At 31.7% G+C, this 20,262-nt stretch overlaps 1 protein-coding gene across 1 annotated transcript; it reads right to left on the bottom strand.

Moving 5' to 3' along the window:
• Window positions 1–1,951: 1,951 nt before the first annotated feature.
• Window positions 1,952–6,493, bottom strand: LOC105679044 (homeobox protein Nkx-2.5-like). The gene is made up of 3 exons (XM_012378820.2): window positions 5,206–6,493; window positions 4,794–4,882; window positions 1,952–4,536 (listed from the first exon to the last, which is right to left on the bottom strand). Exons 1-3 carry the CDS (start codon window positions 5,498–5,500, stop codon window positions 3,766–3,768), a joined length of 1,155 nt encoding a protein of 384 aa, XP_012234243.2. The 5' UTR covers window positions 5,501–6,493; the 3' UTR covers window positions 1,952–3,765.
• Window positions 6,494–20,262: the final 13,769 nt, after the last annotated feature.

Genomic DNA, 20,262 nt, shown 5'->3' with positions numbered 1-20,262 from the left:
GAACTATCAAATATTTAGATTTCACATGTCACATACCCAGATAAATTAATACCGTTCCTGATTCTAAATGCTTTAATTAAAACCGTCAAATAAATAAAATAATGTAATAATCTTCTACTAATAAAAACTGGATTTGTTAGAATATTATTTATAAATAATAAACATTTATTTTATAGTTATAAAACAGATTCAAAGCTTATAAACTTTGGATTAATCTTTTTCTAAAATATTTTTTAAAATGTGCTTGATTAAAATGTAAATGATTCGAATATTTTCTTATTAATTCAAAACCAAAAAAAAAAGATAGAGCTGCTGCAATCTTTCAATTTATAAGTACTACGAATTCTTACTCATCCTCGCATGTGCAAAAATTCTTTCTTTTCTTGAAAGTGATATTTATTTTGCTTTAAATTCATAGAGTGAAAGAAAATTGGCTTGAGTATATTTCGCGATTCATCAAACGGGATAAAACTACAGTAATTCTTTAATATACAAATACTACACATTCGTATCTATTTTCATACGTGCAAAAATTTTTCCTATCTTCGAAATTGATGCTTCCTCTGTATTTTGAATTTGCAAAGATGGGAGAAAATCAGCCCGAGTACATCGCGGATCATCAAACGGGTAACGACGCTTGAAGTCTACCGAGAAGAACTTGTCGAGCGAACTACGGAGGGAACCGTTTCCTCCGCTTTTCCGGCATTTCAAAGAAGCAATTTAGCCATTTTTCGTGGCGAAGCGCCGTCGAGGAAAATTGGCGTACGAGCAGCCAATCAGCGGTGTTTCATGCAGCCGCCGCGACTCAAAGAAATTCTTTCGAATATTTCGTAGACTTTTCGTACTTATGAATTACGATAAACCTCGCCAACTCTATCAGCGTCTGTTCGATAATAGTTCGATTTTCTTTGTACTCTAAAATAAAAAATATTATTTATGTTATATTTTTTATTATTTATTTTTCATTTAGTAAAACATTTGATAAATTATTTATTATTTAGCAAAACATTAAACGTATAATTTAATTGCATAAACATAAATAATAGAGTTATTAATAAGTTTTATAGATAAAATCTATAGACTGTCCTTTTAAATGGAAATAAATTTCTTTAAAAAAATATTTATCTGTATACGTACAAATAAAAAATATAGAAATCAATATTTTAAAAATATTTTCTGCAAAAAAATATAAAGGACGCATTAATTGAAAAAAGCATTAATTGAAAGCGACTGTTTCATGCGCTGATAAATCAGGCATTTGAGTTGATGTTCCTTAGAGAAACATATCCTTGACTCTCAGCGTAAGCTTGCGCGATAGCTTACGACGGTAGCTTGACGCAAGTTGGTAAAGAAGAATTTCCCAAGTACATATTTTGACAACTCAACTTTTTTTAACAAATAGCCTACATCTATGTAAGTTTCAGAGAAGATTCATATCTTTATCTTTAGATAATTTATTTAAAAATTCTTCTACATGTATATGTAAATTATTATTAGAAATTGTATTATTAAAATATGCGTACTAAAAAAATTAATATTTTATTGAATTTTAATAAAATTTAATCATTAGTAGCAACAAAGCTTTCTACTGTGATTTATATGCATTATAAAAAAAAATCTGAAGAGTGACTAATGAGATTTTCATGCAAAAACATCTTCATCTATAACTAAAATCGTTTGATTTGTAAACATTGCCTCTTTTATGCATATGCTCGTCTATTTGCACAACGTCGCGTGCTTTCTGTTTCGGGATACGCGCAAACGTTCGACCCCCTTGTCTTACAAGTAAATATAGGATCAAATTTCTATGTTGAGTGTTTCATGATTGATTATCTGAATACATGATATCGTAATGGAACTGTAATGATTAGAGGACATAGATATATATGCGATGCATATGTGGAGTGATGCATCGGTGCGCGTTTCAAATGTGAAAAATGCGAAAAACGCATTCAATGAAAAGATTAATTTATTTACTCTCCGGAAACTAATAACATTCTAATGCTATATACATGGCGTAAGAGTTATCCAACTAAACTTGCTTATTCTCGCTTTCGCATTTTTTTAAATTTAAAATTTATTGAAATTTTTATTTCTTTTACAGACCGGAAATTTCTTATTTACTTCAAATATATTATAATGAATTATAATTCCAATCAATATCGATCAAATCACCTTACTAAAAGCTATCGCAGGTGCAGTCAGGTGCACGTCTGAAGACCGCAGTGCAAGTTGCTGTTGCTTCAAGAAAGGATACGATACGACCGCGATATGAGTCTTATAAAATTAACAGTGACATTTTTATCAGCTTGTTCCCATGGCCCTTTATGGCACCAGTAGCACCATGAACACGATTACACTGATGTAAATCGTCTATGTAGGCAGCACTTGACTGCCAGATGACCCGTCGTGTTCGCGCGATAATCTAAAAGGCGCCTATGGCTTCGCTCAAGCTGTCAGAACTCACCTATTTATAAATGCCATTTCGCCATATTTCGGTATCGGACCGCGAACTTTCAAGAGGCATCTGGCTTGAATTTAATTCCTTAGAAATCGATATTGATCGGAAATACATTAAACATTTACGAGAATGCATTTTACTAATAGAAAATGTGTAATACGAATAACATGTACCTGATTTCTTGCAATAATATTTGATCATTCAAGACCGTAACTTTCTCGTATACTTATGCATATCGTATTTCTCATAATTTTACCCTTATTATAAAACATTTTTTGCTTAACATAATTCGATGCCATTTCTTTGAGAGAACGAATATTTGCACTTATCTTAAAATAGAATAAAAATTTTACTTAAACGTGCCTCCTCCTAAAATAAATTTTTAAAAATAACAATTATAAATTATAAAAGGATTAAATTGCTTATTCCATCCCTCAATATATAAGAAAAGTACAACACTTAAATTTATACGCATTATACGTTTAATAGAAAAACTGAACATTTTTCGCAATTGCTGACAATATACACATTCTTGTAAGAACAAGAATAAGAATAAGAATTCAGAAAGGTACTACCTGAACAAAATTAATTTATTGCACAACTAACGTCTGCACTCGAAAGTCAGAAAAAAACTTCCCGAAGCACATCCGCGGAAAAGTGTTCGATGTTTCCGCAAAGACCACTTGAAGCAATTTCCGCCCTCTTGTGCGGCGCGTTACTATTTCGAAGGAAAATCTAGCCAACTAAAAAACAGCTGCCAATATCATAAGCCTATCTACTAGATAGTATAACTCTAACCTTACATTAATCGTATCCATTACAATGAAAGAATATACAGAATATATATTTGGTTAATTACTTTGGTATAGTTTCTCCATCGATATTCTTCGATAATCGAGATTCAGCAATTTGATTTAATGTCAAACGATTAATACGTTAACGTTTTTAACGTTATAAGTGGACATGGAATATGATTAATAAATATGTCTTATTTTTATATAATGTATGTAAGATAAATGTTTAAACAAAAAGCAGTAAAATGTAGTTATTATTTTTTTGTCAGTCATAGCAATTAATTAATTTATAATATTTGATTAATAAAACCTAATTGATCATCAGAAAATATGAAATGTTATCCAGCACACAGTTCAGTATTATTTGAAAGAAATTGAGTGATAATTAAATTAATTGCTAAATCTAAGTTATTCTTATCAACTAAACCATCCTAAATTCAAAAGTAATAATTGTACAGCAATAAATCATAATTCTCGCGTCAAATAATTTTTTCTCGTAAAGACGCTTGTCTACCACAATCGCTGCAGACTTTGATCCATAGGTACTTGCTCCATATAATTCACGTACTGCATTTGGTAATTAGGTGCAGTGAGATAATTCGTAAAACCATACTCGCTGTTAGAGACGTCCATATGTCTGTCAGTCATAAGCTGTTTACTGTCGGATTGAACGTTTTTCAGATCTGGATACGACGCGGTTTCATTGCCGCTCGCGCATGTTTTAAATTCCGTCTTAATTATTCGATTGCAATCGAGCACACTTGGTGGAATTTCCGTCGCAAAGTTACTCCTGTATTCCTGTACTCCTGGATTCAGCACGTGCTGCCTGTCAGCCATATCGTTCAGGCTCGATCTTCCAGGTATTTCCTCCGGTTTGTAATCCGGGCTTATATTGGAATCGATTCTCATCTCGTTCGAATTGGACCTGAAATCAGGACTGAGACGAATCTCGTTGGTCCTGAAATCCGTTTGCATCCCACCGTTGAGATCCGATCGGACGTTAGGCCAGTAAGAGCCGTTGTAAGATTGCTGTACATTAGGTTTGCCATCCTTGATGAGAATCGGCACGGCGATCTTCTTCAGAGATTGATTCTTCATGTTTTGCGCCTGCAGTTTTTCAGCGTCTTCAATCCGGGCGCGTTTGTTCTTATATCTTCGATTTTGGAACCAGATTTTTACTTGAGTGCTAGTTAATTTCAGGCTTTGAGCCAACATCTCTCGCTCAGGTGCGCTGAGGTACCTCTGTTGTTTGAATCGCTGCTCCAGTTCGTAAACTTGTGTCTACGAAACGGATGGTCGTTAAAATATAAATAACGCTTCGTGCTATTTAATATTTATTTCATGCGAAATGTCTATGCAAGAACTTTTACGGAAATAATTTAAAATGTACAAAGTTAATTCTATAAACAAAACTATTTTTATAAAATAACTCAAAAAATCTATCAAATAATTTTGCAATTTAGATTACAGTTATGCCTCGCTTTCCAAATAAAATAATTTATTCATTGATTATAATAAATGCAAAACATTAAACATACTTGCGAAAATAACACTCTTGGCTTCCGTTTCGTTCTTTTACCAGATTGGTTTTTGCGCAATTCCGTTTTGCTTGATGTAACAATGTTGCCTAAAAATTTACAAAATAATATGATTCCGATCCTATCAATTATAATAATATTGCTTATTTAATTTGTTTCGAAAAAATAATCTCTCTTCTTATGATCTTTGATTTTGATTTTCTTCATATTTCTTTTGTAAATTAAATAAGTGAAAAAAATATGTATTGTAATAATTTATGAGATAACAGCAATGTATTATCTTCTTCGCGACAATTATTTTAATGAGAAATACGAGATTCTATGTTTCATTCAGCGTCAAGACTATTGAAAAATTATATTGCAATGATAAAAATGATTCAATTTTAAGTTATTTTCGTAAAGAGAGAATTACCGTCTTCTGTGATAGAAGTCTCCTGGTACGGCGGTACCACCTGACTCAACTGGTGAACGTGATTGAGATCCGAATAATGTTGATAACTAGACATCGGTTGCTCTTTGAATTTATCCATTTCCCAGTTGTTCTCTGGCATGACGTTATATGAATAATAATCTTGATGTGCATGTTGTTGAGATGCTTGATTCTGATGATGTCCATAACAATCCATGACTCCGAGCTGTTGATCCTCACTGAGAATATCACGAACGCTGAATGCTGAACGCTGAGTCGATACCGAAGAGGATAACATTCTAAAGCATTCTTCAATCGAATAATTTTGTTGAATGTCTTGACGATCAACACAATTTCTTTTGTGTTTTTTTCTTAAGCTGATCTCATCTTTGTAATTTTTAAGAAATCTTGATAATCGAAGCGTTGTTTCTTCTTCGTCAACTTGAAAACTTGTTATGCCATCGTAATATTCTTGATTAATTAATTAAATTCCAACTGTTAATTTGCAAAATAATGTGTAATTTTTCTCTCCGTAGAAATCTTGATAGCTTCTTCAAGTATCAAACTTGATTACAAGTCCATATGTTTATCAAAATTAAATTCACGCACAAAAATCTTGACAGCTCGACATTCTTGCGAGCTGTAAAATTTAATTATATGGCCGTAAATAGGCCGTTTAAAATTAGCACGTGGTAGTCTTGACACTTCGCTTATGATGTCAATCGTCAAAATTCGGTAGCAACACACGATGAGAAAAACAGATCACTATGGCAAGTTCAATAATATATGGTAAATATTTTGAAATCCACAAAATCCGCGAGATTATGGCAAACAGGCGTTAATCGATGCACCAACTGTCTCTGTTTCGGGGGATGGTTACGGTTGAGTGGTCGGGTCGGAGGGCAGACGTATAATGTGACTTGGCTTGCAAGGGAGTCAAGTGTTGGTCCCGTCGTACAGGAACGTCACGACGATACGCGGATGCGAGTGTGAGAGTGCGTTTGTGTACGACTGGAGATTTTTACTACTATAGTTGCGCACGCTTTTAAACGATGCATCGAGATTTTCACAAAGTGATTAATTAAGAAAATATATTTCTTTTGAATATAATTAGTATGTATGTATATGAAGCAATAATATTATTAAGATAATTTCTGAAGTGTTTTTCAAATGCATAAAATCTTGTGCAATTTGAATATGTCAATAAATAATAAGCATAAAAATCTCTTATTATTAATTTAACTTTGAATATATTAAAATATTTAATGTAATAATAAGAAAAAATAATATAGTGCTATTTACTAACGCAGACGCATATCTATATGTGTAATAATAGTCTCAAATTTTATTTTATAATAATTCTGAGTATTTTCGTAAAATATCTATTTATTTTCTGCGTTATATAAATATCTATTTTGTCTAAAAAAGTTAGAGTACCACAATGGAAAATCTGCTTTGAGTGTCAAAGATTTAGTGGTTTAAAATTTGGCGGAAAATCAATATGTATTAATATAAACCTTTTACATTCTTTTTAAAATTTCATAATGCAGAATATACAGAGATTAAAATTTTATAGAGATTTTCATTTCATAGAAAATTTAAAAATATTTCACTCTGAGAATCTTTTGAGAGATCCAAGTAATAGAATCAAGCTTAGCTGGCCAATAAAAGTTTTCCTATAGTTTTTGCTTATAGAAATCGCATAAAAGAGTACAATCAAAACGAGAATAACGACTATCACGAATAATATTAATAATGGATATAGAAAGTATCCGAGTAATCGAGGAGATGGCAAAATATCTTTTTGCGTCGCGACAGCCATAGCCGTCAGCAACGTAAGGCGGAGGAGAATACGAAAGACCCGCCTATACCAGAAGAGTCTGACCAATCGAAACGTGCTGCGAGTTATGTTTCTAAAAGCAACGATTAAACGATCATTTGCGTAATACGTTCTCCCACGTTCTCCTTCGCTTAATCATCGCCGTTCTTCCAACGAAACAACGCAAGAAGTAATTAATTTGCATTTTTTTCGACTATTTTGCACATGCTTTTCAATTTACTATATAAATCGTTTCAAATTATTAAATACAAATATAATATATTATACGATATAAAGCGCCTTGCACAGATAAGCAACTAAAAGAATTATAAGTTGTCGAATTTTTAATCCTTCTTATAGTTTCTAAACGTGTTGTTTATTATAAAAATTTGTAGAGAAAATATATATAAATTGCGAATTTAAAATAATAACCCATCGTTCTCAGATTTCCATATTATTATTGTCTCCTTTGATTCAAGTAAATTAAACCAAGAGACTATTGAATAATCAGATAATAAATATTTATTGAATAGCCTATACAGCATAAATAAAAAAGGAGAAAAATGAATAAAATACTAAATATTGAAGAAGAATATAGAAAAAAGAATGTTTCATAAAAGATATCCAGAATTTTAGAATTTTATATTATTTTTTAAAATTTCTTTTCTGTACTATCTTGCAATCTTTTTATCTAAATGTCGGCTTGTAGCAATATCAATATTTTTGGAACATCTCACAATCATTCCGTGTCCATGAAATTTGTCCTGTATGAATGCCCGCCGTCGGCAATCATCACACGTCGGCAAGTAACGGAAGAGACTTAAATTAATGCGATTTCTGCTCGAACAGAAAACGTGAAACAGTCCGCCGTCTAGACATCCAGATACACGCAATTGTCTGGGCCACTCGTGAGAAGCGACAAAAGTCTCATTCGATGCGCTCGAGCGCAGAAACGCACAGTCGAGCTGACCTCTTCAAGCATAATAGAGAGCATCCTCTACATTTCCGCAAGTCTGCAAGTTTTGTCAAGCCGGCAGCAAGCAGCATGCTTTCCAATTTATCACTGTTTATAATGTCTCTATCGTCAACACATCCTCTGTTACACATGGCACGCCACAAAAAATACTAATTAAATTTCAAATATTTAAATAACAAAATGATAAATATTAAAATATTATACTGAATATAAATTAAATCTTGTACTTATTTATATTTTAATGCTTAGCAAAAGAACTGATTATTTTTATCCATCCATTTATTATCTTTAGTCGGAATCTAAGAAATTAATCTAATCAATCAATTTCATTAAATAATAATTACAACTATATTATTATTCACACTATTTTTATTCAAAAAGAAAAACTTTATATTTTGAAAATTATGTTGTCAACACCACATAGCCTATTTTTTTCATGTAATAGATCGAAATTTATATTATCTTTTTTCAACTGCCACCTGTAAGACTTTCTTCTGATCTATTCCAGTTCCTGATATTGTTAAGTAATGCCGGTTCAATAAATACAAGAAAAAAAAAACAGATTCCGAATAAGTAGAGTCGCCATGGGCGGCATACGACCCCCCACGAGCATAGCGGAATACACGCCACCGTGCAAGATTTTTCTATAAACTGTATACGGATAGGGCATCTGAGGCCGCATACGGCTATTTAGACGCGAGGAGATAGCACAAAGGGCCCATTTATGCGGCAACACGAACGGGTCCGTCTTGCAACTGGACACCACATTATGCGGAGATCTTTTTTCACGGCCCTGGCTTAGTGTGCGTAATTAAAAGTGCATTGATTCTGCACATCTTAGATGTCTGATTATACTCGATTTAGATATCAATTCTGGACTTTACTGTCAAAGTTCATGTATAAATACTCATAAATTTTGCATGTCTAATTGTCGAATGCAATAGAATTCACACGTCCTAATTATAATTTAAAAAACAAGAGTAAAATAATTTCTATGAAAATACATGCCGTGAGAAATATGAATAAAAAAATTATTAATTACAATGGGATTATTAGCTACAATTATAACAATACGAATACATATGTGAACGCTTTAAATTCCCGAAAACATTCGCCGCTCATCTTACCAGGAAACGGCGTTATCTGTATACGGACTAAAAACAAGTGAAAGTTAGTTAAAAAATTTGTGAGGACGCTCACACGGTGCCAGGACTCTCCAGACGCCGGCGCTTCTTTCCCACAGTTAAGAAGGCGCCTGCCTCGCTATCTTTTGGCGCCTACCACGCATGAAGCCCAGCGTGTGTCCACGCACGCGCCGCTCTTGTGCGTGTATATAATTACACACATGACTGACAGGGCGCATTAATAAAATCGCGCCAGTTAACAAGAAGGCTTTATGGGAATTTAATAATTTACGATATTTTCCGTCGTCTTTGCGTACACTTATTTTTTTTACCAAACTACTTTTAATTTGTAATGTACAATTTTTAACATCGAATTGACACCGAATTATTTATAAAAGAATCTGTGAAATGTCCCAAACATATTGATATTGCTACAAGCCAATATTTAGATAAAAATTTTGTAAGAAAATCCATAATAAAATTAAAAAATAATATAGTAAAATTCTAAAATTGTAATATGTTCTTAGAATATCGTGAAACGGTCACACTTAAACTCAATTTAATTCTATATTGCATATTCTATTCTATTTAATCACAAGTATAGAAATATAATAATTACATAATATAATTCAAAGTATGAGAAAAACAAAATTTCAGGTACATCGTAATTTATATTCTATAATTGAGAATGAAAAATGCTATAACAATATATAATTAAACGTCAATTTTTGCCTAACTACGTTTTGCGTATTAATATAATTTCAACATTTTTTATCATATGTGATGTGAAATCAGTTTTTTAAGTGTAACAAAATATTCTTTGTTTGTTTCTAAAATAATTGTTTCCATAATTGCCTTTGTAATTGTTTCCAACTGTAGAAATAATTACATTTAAGATACTGACAAATTGTGAATTATAAGAATTATAAAAATTATAGCAAAACAAGACGCGGAAGATAGATACGCTGTACCGAGTTCGAGTTTCGTGGGGGCGATTTTTCGAATTCCAGCCACGGGCGTCAAGGGTTCCGGGCGCCTCTAGAAGCGCGTCTGGATTATGTTAGTTTCGACTCGCCAGTCGAAAAGAGCCGTGAGGATCTTCTCCTCCCGTTGCTTGGGGAAAAATGCATTGTTTTGTTTGCGCTTAAACTCCGTTACCCGAGAGCCCCGATACTGACAGCAAAACCACCCTGTCCAAATTATGACACGCTCCTCCTCTGTTCCGTGTCAGATGTCACGGTAACAATTAGCTTTTAATTCTTAGCAACCAAAAGGCGACATTTTTCAGAGAAATAAATTATAGGAATTACAAAGATTATGGCAGTAAAAGATGCGGGAGATAAACGCGCTGTACCGAGTTCGAGTTTCGAGCCAGCGATTTTTCAAATTTCTTTATAATATTCCCCTCCCGAAATCATATTTTAATATGAAAATTAAATTAATGCAAAATAAATTTTCGATGGTTAGAAATACGGTCTTGAGAAAATGGTATTTCTAAAATATCAATCTAATAATTTAATAATTTTAGATTAAAATACCGGTATCGTGAGATTTGTTGTGTTTGTTCCTCTATACTCATATAAGTATGTTTACTTTTTCAGATTTATATAAGAGCATGTAATTCAGCAATTGTTATCGAATTTCAAAACGCTTTAAAATTAAAAACGAACACGGGAAGATGACGAACGTGGGAAGATGACGACTCTTATAAAGATAAACTAATCCTTCTCTTTTAGATCAACAATTTTAACTGCTTGCAATATGTTTTTTTCTTATTAAATTTACAATAGTTTCTCTAACAGTTTTTTATTGCACTTTCGTCCAATATCTATTTAACGTTCTATCTAAACGCAAAAAATGTAGTATGTAAAATGACTTTTAATGTCATTGGTGATATCAGAGATAAATCTAAAGATGGCTATCTCAATGTTTTTCGCAAAACATTTATTGGTTCCTATCCAGTACCTTCAGCATTGTAGAGTTGGAATTATGCGCTATATTCATTTTTCAATACTACTGATAAATGACATTATCGTTAAACATGTTCGTGCTGTATTCATAAATCATGAATCAAGAATACGAATTTAATTATATAATACAATATAATTCCAACTTTAAAGTACAGATATTTTATAATAAATAAACAAATACGACACATAGATTGACTAGAAAAAATTAGCATAAAATTGGCACATTGCAAGAAGAAATGCAATTAATCAACAACAAACTATTACTATTGCATAAATTAAAATATGCTCTATAAAATATTTGCTATAATTTTTAATTTTGTGCTTGTTACATTTTAAAAAATTCCTTGTATATATATATATATATATATATATATATATATATATACATTGCTCTTCGTGCCAGATTATAATAATATTTAACTCTAGGAAAATATAAAGATCAAGTACTCACAGTAAATTATTTGAATATTTTAGAAAGAAATATTTTAAAAAGAAGGCAAAAAAAAAAAAATAGCAAACATAAAAATTTGAAAATATTTTCTTGCGACGAATAATCATGTTCAGAGTTAAATATTTTAGTACTAATCTTTCCAATCTTTTATTTTAAAACACTAAACTCATTTGTGAAGAAAATGCTGTATCTTTATAATATTATATACTATCAATTTAAATTTACAAATCTTTTTAATTCAAGAATATATATCTAACATTGTGAGATTTATTGTTTTAAAATTCAAATAATAATAATTTGATTTTGACTCACCGTTTGATGCGCAGCAGCGGAGGTAGATAGCACGTCGTTAATCTGAAAAATACAAATATACATCCAAATTATAATTTTACATTATACATTTTATATTATACAATGGTGCAAAATACTAACAAAAAATAAAATTAATACACTAAGATATAATTCACTAAGATATTTAAGTTCAACATCTGTAAAGACATCTGGTCTTAACTTTTCCACCTCGTTCCTTCTATTTGGGCGAGCGCTTCTCCATCATGCAATTTATACAATCTTATCTAATTTATTAGCGTACAATATGGTCGAAAAAGGATTGCAATACGTCTTCCACATCTCTTAATTATTTAACCATTGCGAGCGAATTTTATATTTTATTGTTTCTTATATTGTACATTGAAGAAGGCCTGATGGCAGGCTGAAACGTTTGTAAACATTTTTAAATGTTCGTGAACCTAGCATATCATTTTCCAGCAGATCAAAAATAAAAGAGAGTTCTTGTCGCATGCAGTCGAGTTCTATAGTTCCTTATAGTTTTTAGTAATAGTTCTGGTGATTTTATCCAAAAAAACACCAATCGAAAAAATGATCTGCTAACTTCCCGTAGCAGATCATTTTCTAGCAGATCAAAAATAAAAGAGAGTTCTTGTCGCATGCAGTCGAGTTCTATAGTTCCTGATAGTTTTTAATGATAGTTCTGGTGATTTTATAAAAAAAAAACACCGATCGAAAAAAATGATCTGCTACGGAAAGTTAGCAGATAAAAAATAGAGGACACTGAACATATATGTGATATGCTGGCCGTATATTGATAGTTCTGTTGATAATTAAAGAGTTTTCGTGTAGTTCTGAGCCAGTACATTGCTTTTCCAAAGAGTTCTGACGACTAAAATAATTAGAAAATTTTTTAACAATTATTTTACCCGAAAAACACGCATTTTTGTACATATATGTGATATGCTGGCCGCATATTGATAGTTCTGCTAAAAATTAGACAGTTCTCTTCTAGTTCTGGGCGAGTACATTGCTTTTCCAAAAAGTTCTGACGACTAAAATAATTAGAAAATTTTTTAAACAATTATTTTACCCGAAAAACACGCATTTTTTAATATATGTGTGATATGCTGGCCGTATATTGATAGTTCTGTTAATAATTAAAGAGTTTTCGTGTAGTTCTGGGCAAGTACATTGCTTTTCCAAAAAGTTCTGACGACTAAAATAATTAGAAAATTTTTTAAACAATTATTTTACCCGAAAAACACGCATTTTTGAGTATATGTGTGATATGCTGGCCGTATATTGATAGTTCTGTTAATAATTAAAGAGTTTTCGTGTAGTTCTGGGCAAGTACATTGCTTTTCCAAAAAGTTCTGACGACTAAAATAATTAGAAAATTTTTTAAACAATTATTTTACCCGAAAAACACGCATTTTTGAGTATATGTGTGATATGCTGGCCGTATATTGATAGTTCTGTTAATAATTAAAGAGTTTTCGTGTAGTTCTGGGCAAATACATTGCTTTTCCAAAGAGTTCTGACGACTAAAATAATTAGAAAATTTTTTAAACAATTAATTTACCCGAAAAACGCGCATTTTTGAGCATATGTGTGATATGCTGGCCGCATATTGATAGTTCTGCTAAAAATTAGACAGTTCTCTTCTAGTTCTGGGCGAGTACATTGCTTTTCCAAAGAGTTCTGACGACTAAAATAATTAGAAAATTTTTTAAACAATTATTTTACCCGAAAAACACGCATTTTTGAGTATATGTGTGATATGCTGGCCGTATATTAATAGTTCTGTTAATAATTAAAGAGTTTTCGTGTAGTTCTGGGCAAGTACATTGCTTTTCCAAAGAGTTCTGACGACTAAAATAATTAGAAAATTTTTTAAACAATTAATTTACCCGAAAAACGCGCATTTTTGAGCATATGTGTGATATGCTGGCCGCATATTGATAGTTCTGCTAAAAATTAGACAGTTCTCTTCTAGTTCTGGGCAAGTACATTGCTTTTCCAAAGAGTTCTGACGACTAAAATAATTAGAAAATTTTTTAAACAATTAATTTACCCGAAAAACGCGCATTTTTGAGCATATGTGTGATATGCTGGCCGCATATTGATAGTTCTGCTAAAAATTAGACAGTTCTCTTCTAGTTCTTAGAACTACACGAAAACTCTTTAATTATTAACAGAACTATCAATATACGGCCAGCATATCACACATATGCTCAAAAATGCGTGTTTTTCGGGTAAAATAATTGTTTAAAAAATTTTCTAATTATTTTAGTCGTCAGAACTCTTTGGAAAAGCAATGTACTTGCCCAGAACTGCACGAAAACTCTTTAATTATTAACAGAACTATCAATATACGGCCAGCATATCACACATATACTCAAAAATGCGTGTTTTTCGGGTAAAATAATTGTTTAAAAAATTTTCTAATTATTTTAGTCGTCAGAACTCTTTGGAAAAGCAATGTACTCGCCCAGAACTAGAAGAGAACTGTCTAATTTTTAGCAGAACTATCAATATGCGGCCAGCATATCACACATATGCTCAAAAATGCGCGTTTTTCGGGTAAATTAATTGTTTAAAAAATTTTCTAATTATTTTAGTCGTCAGAACTCTTTGGAAAAGCAATGTACTTGCCCAGAACTACACGAAAACTCTTTAATTATTAACAGAACTATCAATATACGGCCAGCATATCACACATATACTCAAAAATGCGTGTTTTTCGGGTAAAATAATTGTTTAAAAAATTTTCTAATTATTTTAGTCGTCAGAACTTTTTGGAAAAGCAATGTACTTGCCCAGAACTACACGAAAACTCTTTAATTATTAACAGAACTATCAATATACGGCCAGCATATCACACATATACTAAAAAATGCGTGTTTTTCGGGTAAAATAATTGTTTAAAAAATTTTCTAATTATTTTAGTCGTCAGAACTTTTTGGAAAAGCAATATACTCGCCCAGAACTAGAAGAGAACTGTCTAATTTTTAGCAGAACTATCAATATGCGGTCAGCATATCACATATATGTACAAAAATGCGTGTTTTTCGGGTAAAATAATTGTTAAAAAATTTTCTAATTATTTTAGTCGTCAGAACTCTTTGGAAAAGCAATGTACTGGCTCAGAACTACACGAAAACTCTTTAATTATCAACAGAACTATCAATATACGGCCAGCATATCACATATATGTTCAGTGTCCTCTATTTTTTATCTGCTAACTTTCCGTAGCAGATCATTTTTTTCGATCGGTGTTTTTTTTTATAAAATCACCAGAACTATCATTAAAAATTATCAGGAACTATAGAACTCGACTGCATGCGACAAGAACTCTCTTTTATTTTTGATCTGCTAGAAAATGATCTGCTACGGGAAGTTAGCAGATCATTTTTTCGATTGGTGTTTTTTTTTATAAAATCACCAGAACTATTACTAAAAACTATAAGGAACTATAGAACTCGACTGCATGCGACAAGAACTCTCTTTTATTTTTGATCTGCTGGAAAATGATATGCTAGGTTCACGAACATCATTTTTAACGAATATATCATAACCTTCGCACGAAGATCTAGCATCTTCGTACGAAGATCTATCTTTGACTCTTTACGCTCCTTATTGATTTTATTTGATTTATCAATCACCAGAGTCTTATATTCTAACTAATTTTAAAATTAATACATTTTGTAGATAATAGATGATAAAATAATAACTTTAAAGTTGCTCCGCCGATGCCTGATGCCCCCCGGGCCTCCTCCTCGTCCTCTCAGTAGTCCATCGACGGCTGCTCCTTCACAAGACAATACCTCCGAAATATACGATAATTACGATCGCGCGTTTTTTTTCAATACGACACTCCCGATGTTTCGACACGCATTTTGTCAATCATGACAAAAAAATACTTAAAAAACACGATTGCACGAATCCCGATTCGTTCGACACTTCCATCGTCCAGAACAGGCAACAATGGCAAAAAAGAATAAAAAAATTGTTCTGATTTCCAGTCGCGGTTATGCTGCATCTAAACTACTTTTGCAAGTTTTGCGCAGTTGTTGCGTATCAATATTATATGTATAGATGTGTGTTTTAAAACGTTTAAGATGTTTTGTTATTCCGTATTTTAATATGAACGAATAAAAGATGTTAAAAGAATAAAATATTCCGTATTTTAACATGAACGAATAAAAGAGACGTTAAAATAGAAAATTTTGTATAAAAATTACTATGCACGGCAGTAGCCACGAACCATGAAGGAATTATAAAGTTTTTACTGTGTTTTTCATATGTGAAATATAGTAAAAATTTTCGGTCCGTGGTTACTGCCGTACATAGTAATTTTTTATATAAAATTCTCCGCGTATATAATACGGCGTAAAATAGCTGAGTCTTTAATCGCGGTTGCTGATTATCTAATCTTACGAGCTGTTAATTGACAAATTATCGACGAATAATCTTCCAATATTTGTTGCGATCGCCATATAACGCGAGAAATAATTCAATAATGCGGAGCGTTTTTAAATGCCGTCTGCTCCTTCCGAGTGTCGACGTGCGAATAATATCAAGGTAATAACACGCAGAGACAACAGAGAGAGTGAAAGTACTACGCAAGATCAAAACAAGCTGTGACGTCACACGGGCAAAATTTCAATGTTTACTCGCAAGCTTAAATTCCTTACGTGTGACGTCACAGTTTGTTCTGATCATGCGTGGTACTTCCGCTATCGTCCCTGCGCGTTATTACCTGGATTCCAGGGACGCAGGGACGCAGGAACGATAGCAGAAGTACCACGCATGATCAGAACAAACTGTGACGTCACACGTAAGGAATTTAAGCTTGCGAGTAAACATTGAAATTTTTCCCGTGTGACGTCACAGCTTGTTGGCGCGTTATTACCTGGATTCTACCTCCGCTGCTGCGCATCAAACGGTGAGTCAAAATCAAATTAGTATTATTTGAATTTTAAAGCAATAAATCTCACAATGTTAGATGTATATTCTTGAATTAAAAAGATGTGTAAATTTAAATTGATAGTATATAAAATATTATAAAGATACAGCATTTTCTTCACACATGAGTTTAGTGTTTTAAAATGAAAGATTGGAAAGATTAGTACTAAAATATTTAACTCTGAACATGATTATTCGTCGCAAGAAAATATTTTCAAATTTTTATGTTTGCTATTTTATTTTTTTATTCTGCCATCTTTCTAAAATATTTGTTCCTAAAATATTCAAATAATTTACTGTGAGTACTTGATCTTTATATTTTTCCAGAGTTAAATATTATTATAAACTCGCATAAAAAGCACTATATATATATATATATATACAAAAACTTTTCAAAATGTATATACCAACAAAATACAAAATAAAAAATTACCAGGAAATATTTTATACAGCATATTTTAATTTATATAATAGAAAAGTTTATTGTTAATAATTAATTGTATTATAATATACCATTTTTTATGCTAATTTTTCCTAATCTCTATCTATTTTTATTTATTTATACTGAAATATCTGTATTGATTTTAGAGTTGAAATTATATTGTATTGTAACATATAAGTATATTTCTGAATGAGATATTAACTTTACAAGAACATACATCAAATAAATATTATTTACCGTCAGTGACGAAAAATGAATGTGACTACATAGTTGCAACTCTAAAATGACTGTAGATAACAGTTCTGAAGGTACTGAGTAGAGAACGGTAAGCGTCTCACGAAAAACTGCTGGGATAACTGATCTCAGCTTTTCTCTGATGATATAATAAAAAGCATATTTGAACTATCGGTAAAATATAAATCATAAAAATATTGATGATAAATAATAATTTGTCACTAATCTAAAAAAGATTTTTCTAAAAAATAAAATAAAAATATCTTATCATTAGCAGTATTTGTATAGTATAAAATGTTAAAAATGAAATCAGTATTAGTAAATTTTTTAAAATAAGAATTATACACAAAGATTTTTTGTATATTATACCTAATATAAATAAATGTTTTAATAATAGACTTAGAAATTATCAAAAATTTTTTGATCAAATATTTTTTTATCAAGTTGTATAATTTTTCTATGATTTTGCTATATTATATGGTAAATTTTTTGTTGTTTATACGTCTCCATTATTTTTATTATTTGGTATATTATACATTATTTGAACTTTAAACGTGTTACTCGCTGTAGTGAATAAACACTTTAAGTACGTATCTCTGTAGACAGATGGCATATACTGCCATCTTTCACTATATAAGGCATTGTGTGATTCAATCTTATAAATTATAATAGATATCTTTTTTATACCAATTAATTAAGAAATTAATTTAATTTAAAAATTTGAAGTAAGCAACTAGATATTAAATAAAAAATTAATTATTAATTTAACAAAGCAAAGTGAGTTGAATTTGATTGAATCTTAATTCATATATAAATTTAACTCATCTTAGTTTGTTAAAATAATAATTAGATTAGATAATAATTAGATTTTTATTTAATGTATAGCTTCAAATTTTTAAATTAGATTAATTAACTAATGTATTGAGAGATATAAAAATTCCTATATTTTTGATATTTTCTATTCAATAAATCTATCTAGACCAACATTTAGTGGCCTTTTATAAGACAATTCTATAATTAAAAGCGATAGGTTTCTTTATAATATTAAGTATCAGTGTTCAATAGAGCTAGTTGAAACTGAGCTTGGACAGGGGCACATAATTAGAAGTCATACGATTAAATCCAACCTAAAGTCAAACGAAGAACAAACCAAATTACACACCGCAAACTTTAATTAAGATTTCCGAGTTCCGTTTACGTGCGTAATGGCGAGCTCTCGGCGCCGCAAATTTCTCAGCCGGGACTTTAATTATTCTTTAGAACCACATTCATCTGCCAGCGTGCAGAGGGTGAGAAAAGGGAGAGAATATGAGAAAGAGCGAGGAGAATTTTAATCTGATATCCACCTTTCCTGTTTCTGTCGCGTCGTTCAATTTTTTTTTACCGGCGATCTTTCCTGTGCCTATTTTTCGTGATTTATGATCCTCGGAAATACGGTTCCGAGTTCTTCTTGCTACGTCAGGGCCAAATGGACGAAACAAGCGCCGAGCTAATTTCGTAATATTAGAGGACCGCTGGTTGGAAATTCATTAACTTCCGATAGTGCGGTCAATTGAGATATCGACTTTTCTGATGGAGGCCGCTTTCTGTCAGTCGGAGCATAGGTCGGCCGTTTCTCTTTTCGATAATGTCCGCTTATTGAATTTCTCGAAATCTGAGTTCCTTATTTATGGGACGTACCCTTCCGACGGGATTCGATTTTGTGCCCATATCGTGCGCTCGTTGTTTTAGATTAGCTACAGGCGGGAACACATATTTCTTCCGTCTGGCACTTTGCTGATTAGTGATGCAGTCAGTTTCCGTTAGCTTTGTATTAAAAATAAGCAACAAAGAGGAAATTACGTAATTAATTAATTATTGTATACTAAGATAACTACGTGTATATATTTATCTATATTATATTTTTCTATTTAGAACGCTACGCGTATATTGAGTGAGACAAAATTTTCTTTTAATTTATTATGATCTATATTAAAATTTATGAAGACGAATATCTTATTTCGCAAAGTTTTCAAAAACGTTTACTAATTTTCTTCGGTATTTCGCATATCTTACAATCTTGTCTCGCTATTCATCACTTTACAGCACATATTACTCAGCAAATATTCTGATGTAGTCAAAAATTACATCTCAAGACAATGTTGACACGTTGCTCGTGCGGTACGACTCGTAACATTGATTGAGAGACAGAGCTTGATGAAATCATAAAAATATTCCTTCCTCAGCAAGAAGATAGATCATCGAACATATCTTGTAGCCAAATTCCTGATGAGAAAGACAAGCGCCCCTCATCGTTATTATCTCGATATCTCAGCTGGTAGCATCCGTAGGCTTTTTTTGCTTTGAGCAGCGTGTGCAGAGTGCACCAGGGGGTATTGCCCAGGGTGGTCCAATTTGTCTGCCGGTTCGATATTGTTATGAGCTCATCTTTAATAATATAGCCTCGAGCGCTATCGTCGTTTAAGCTTTCAGAGCGAGCGGCCGGTCCCGATCAGTCACTTCACGCGTACTCGACAAGCGTTTTCCAGATTTTCAATATTTTACACTCGTTCAAATACGTGGCAGAGAAACTCGATTTTGTTATGTAACTGTGGAAATTAATTTAACACACATAAATCATAAAAAAAAAACGATTCTATTATATTTATTTCTTTCAATTTTGTGTACATTTTAATTTTAATATAGCAATTTAATAATGAATGTAATGTTTAACTGTACATCGTTGCTTTGCTGTTCATTTGAATGATGATGAGTTGCAGTTTGTATTTTTCTAATATCATTCAGT

This window comes from Linepithema humile, chromosome 2, assembly GCF_040581485.1.
Source record: "Linepithema humile isolate Giens D197 chromosome 2, Lhum_UNIL_v1.0, whole genome shotgun sequence".
Lineage (NCBI taxonomy): Eukaryota > Metazoa > Arthropoda > Insecta > Hymenoptera > Formicidae > Linepithema > Linepithema humile.
The sequence above is the reverse complement of the archived record's forward strand: the minus strand, read 5'-3'. Positions and strand labels throughout refer to the sequence as shown.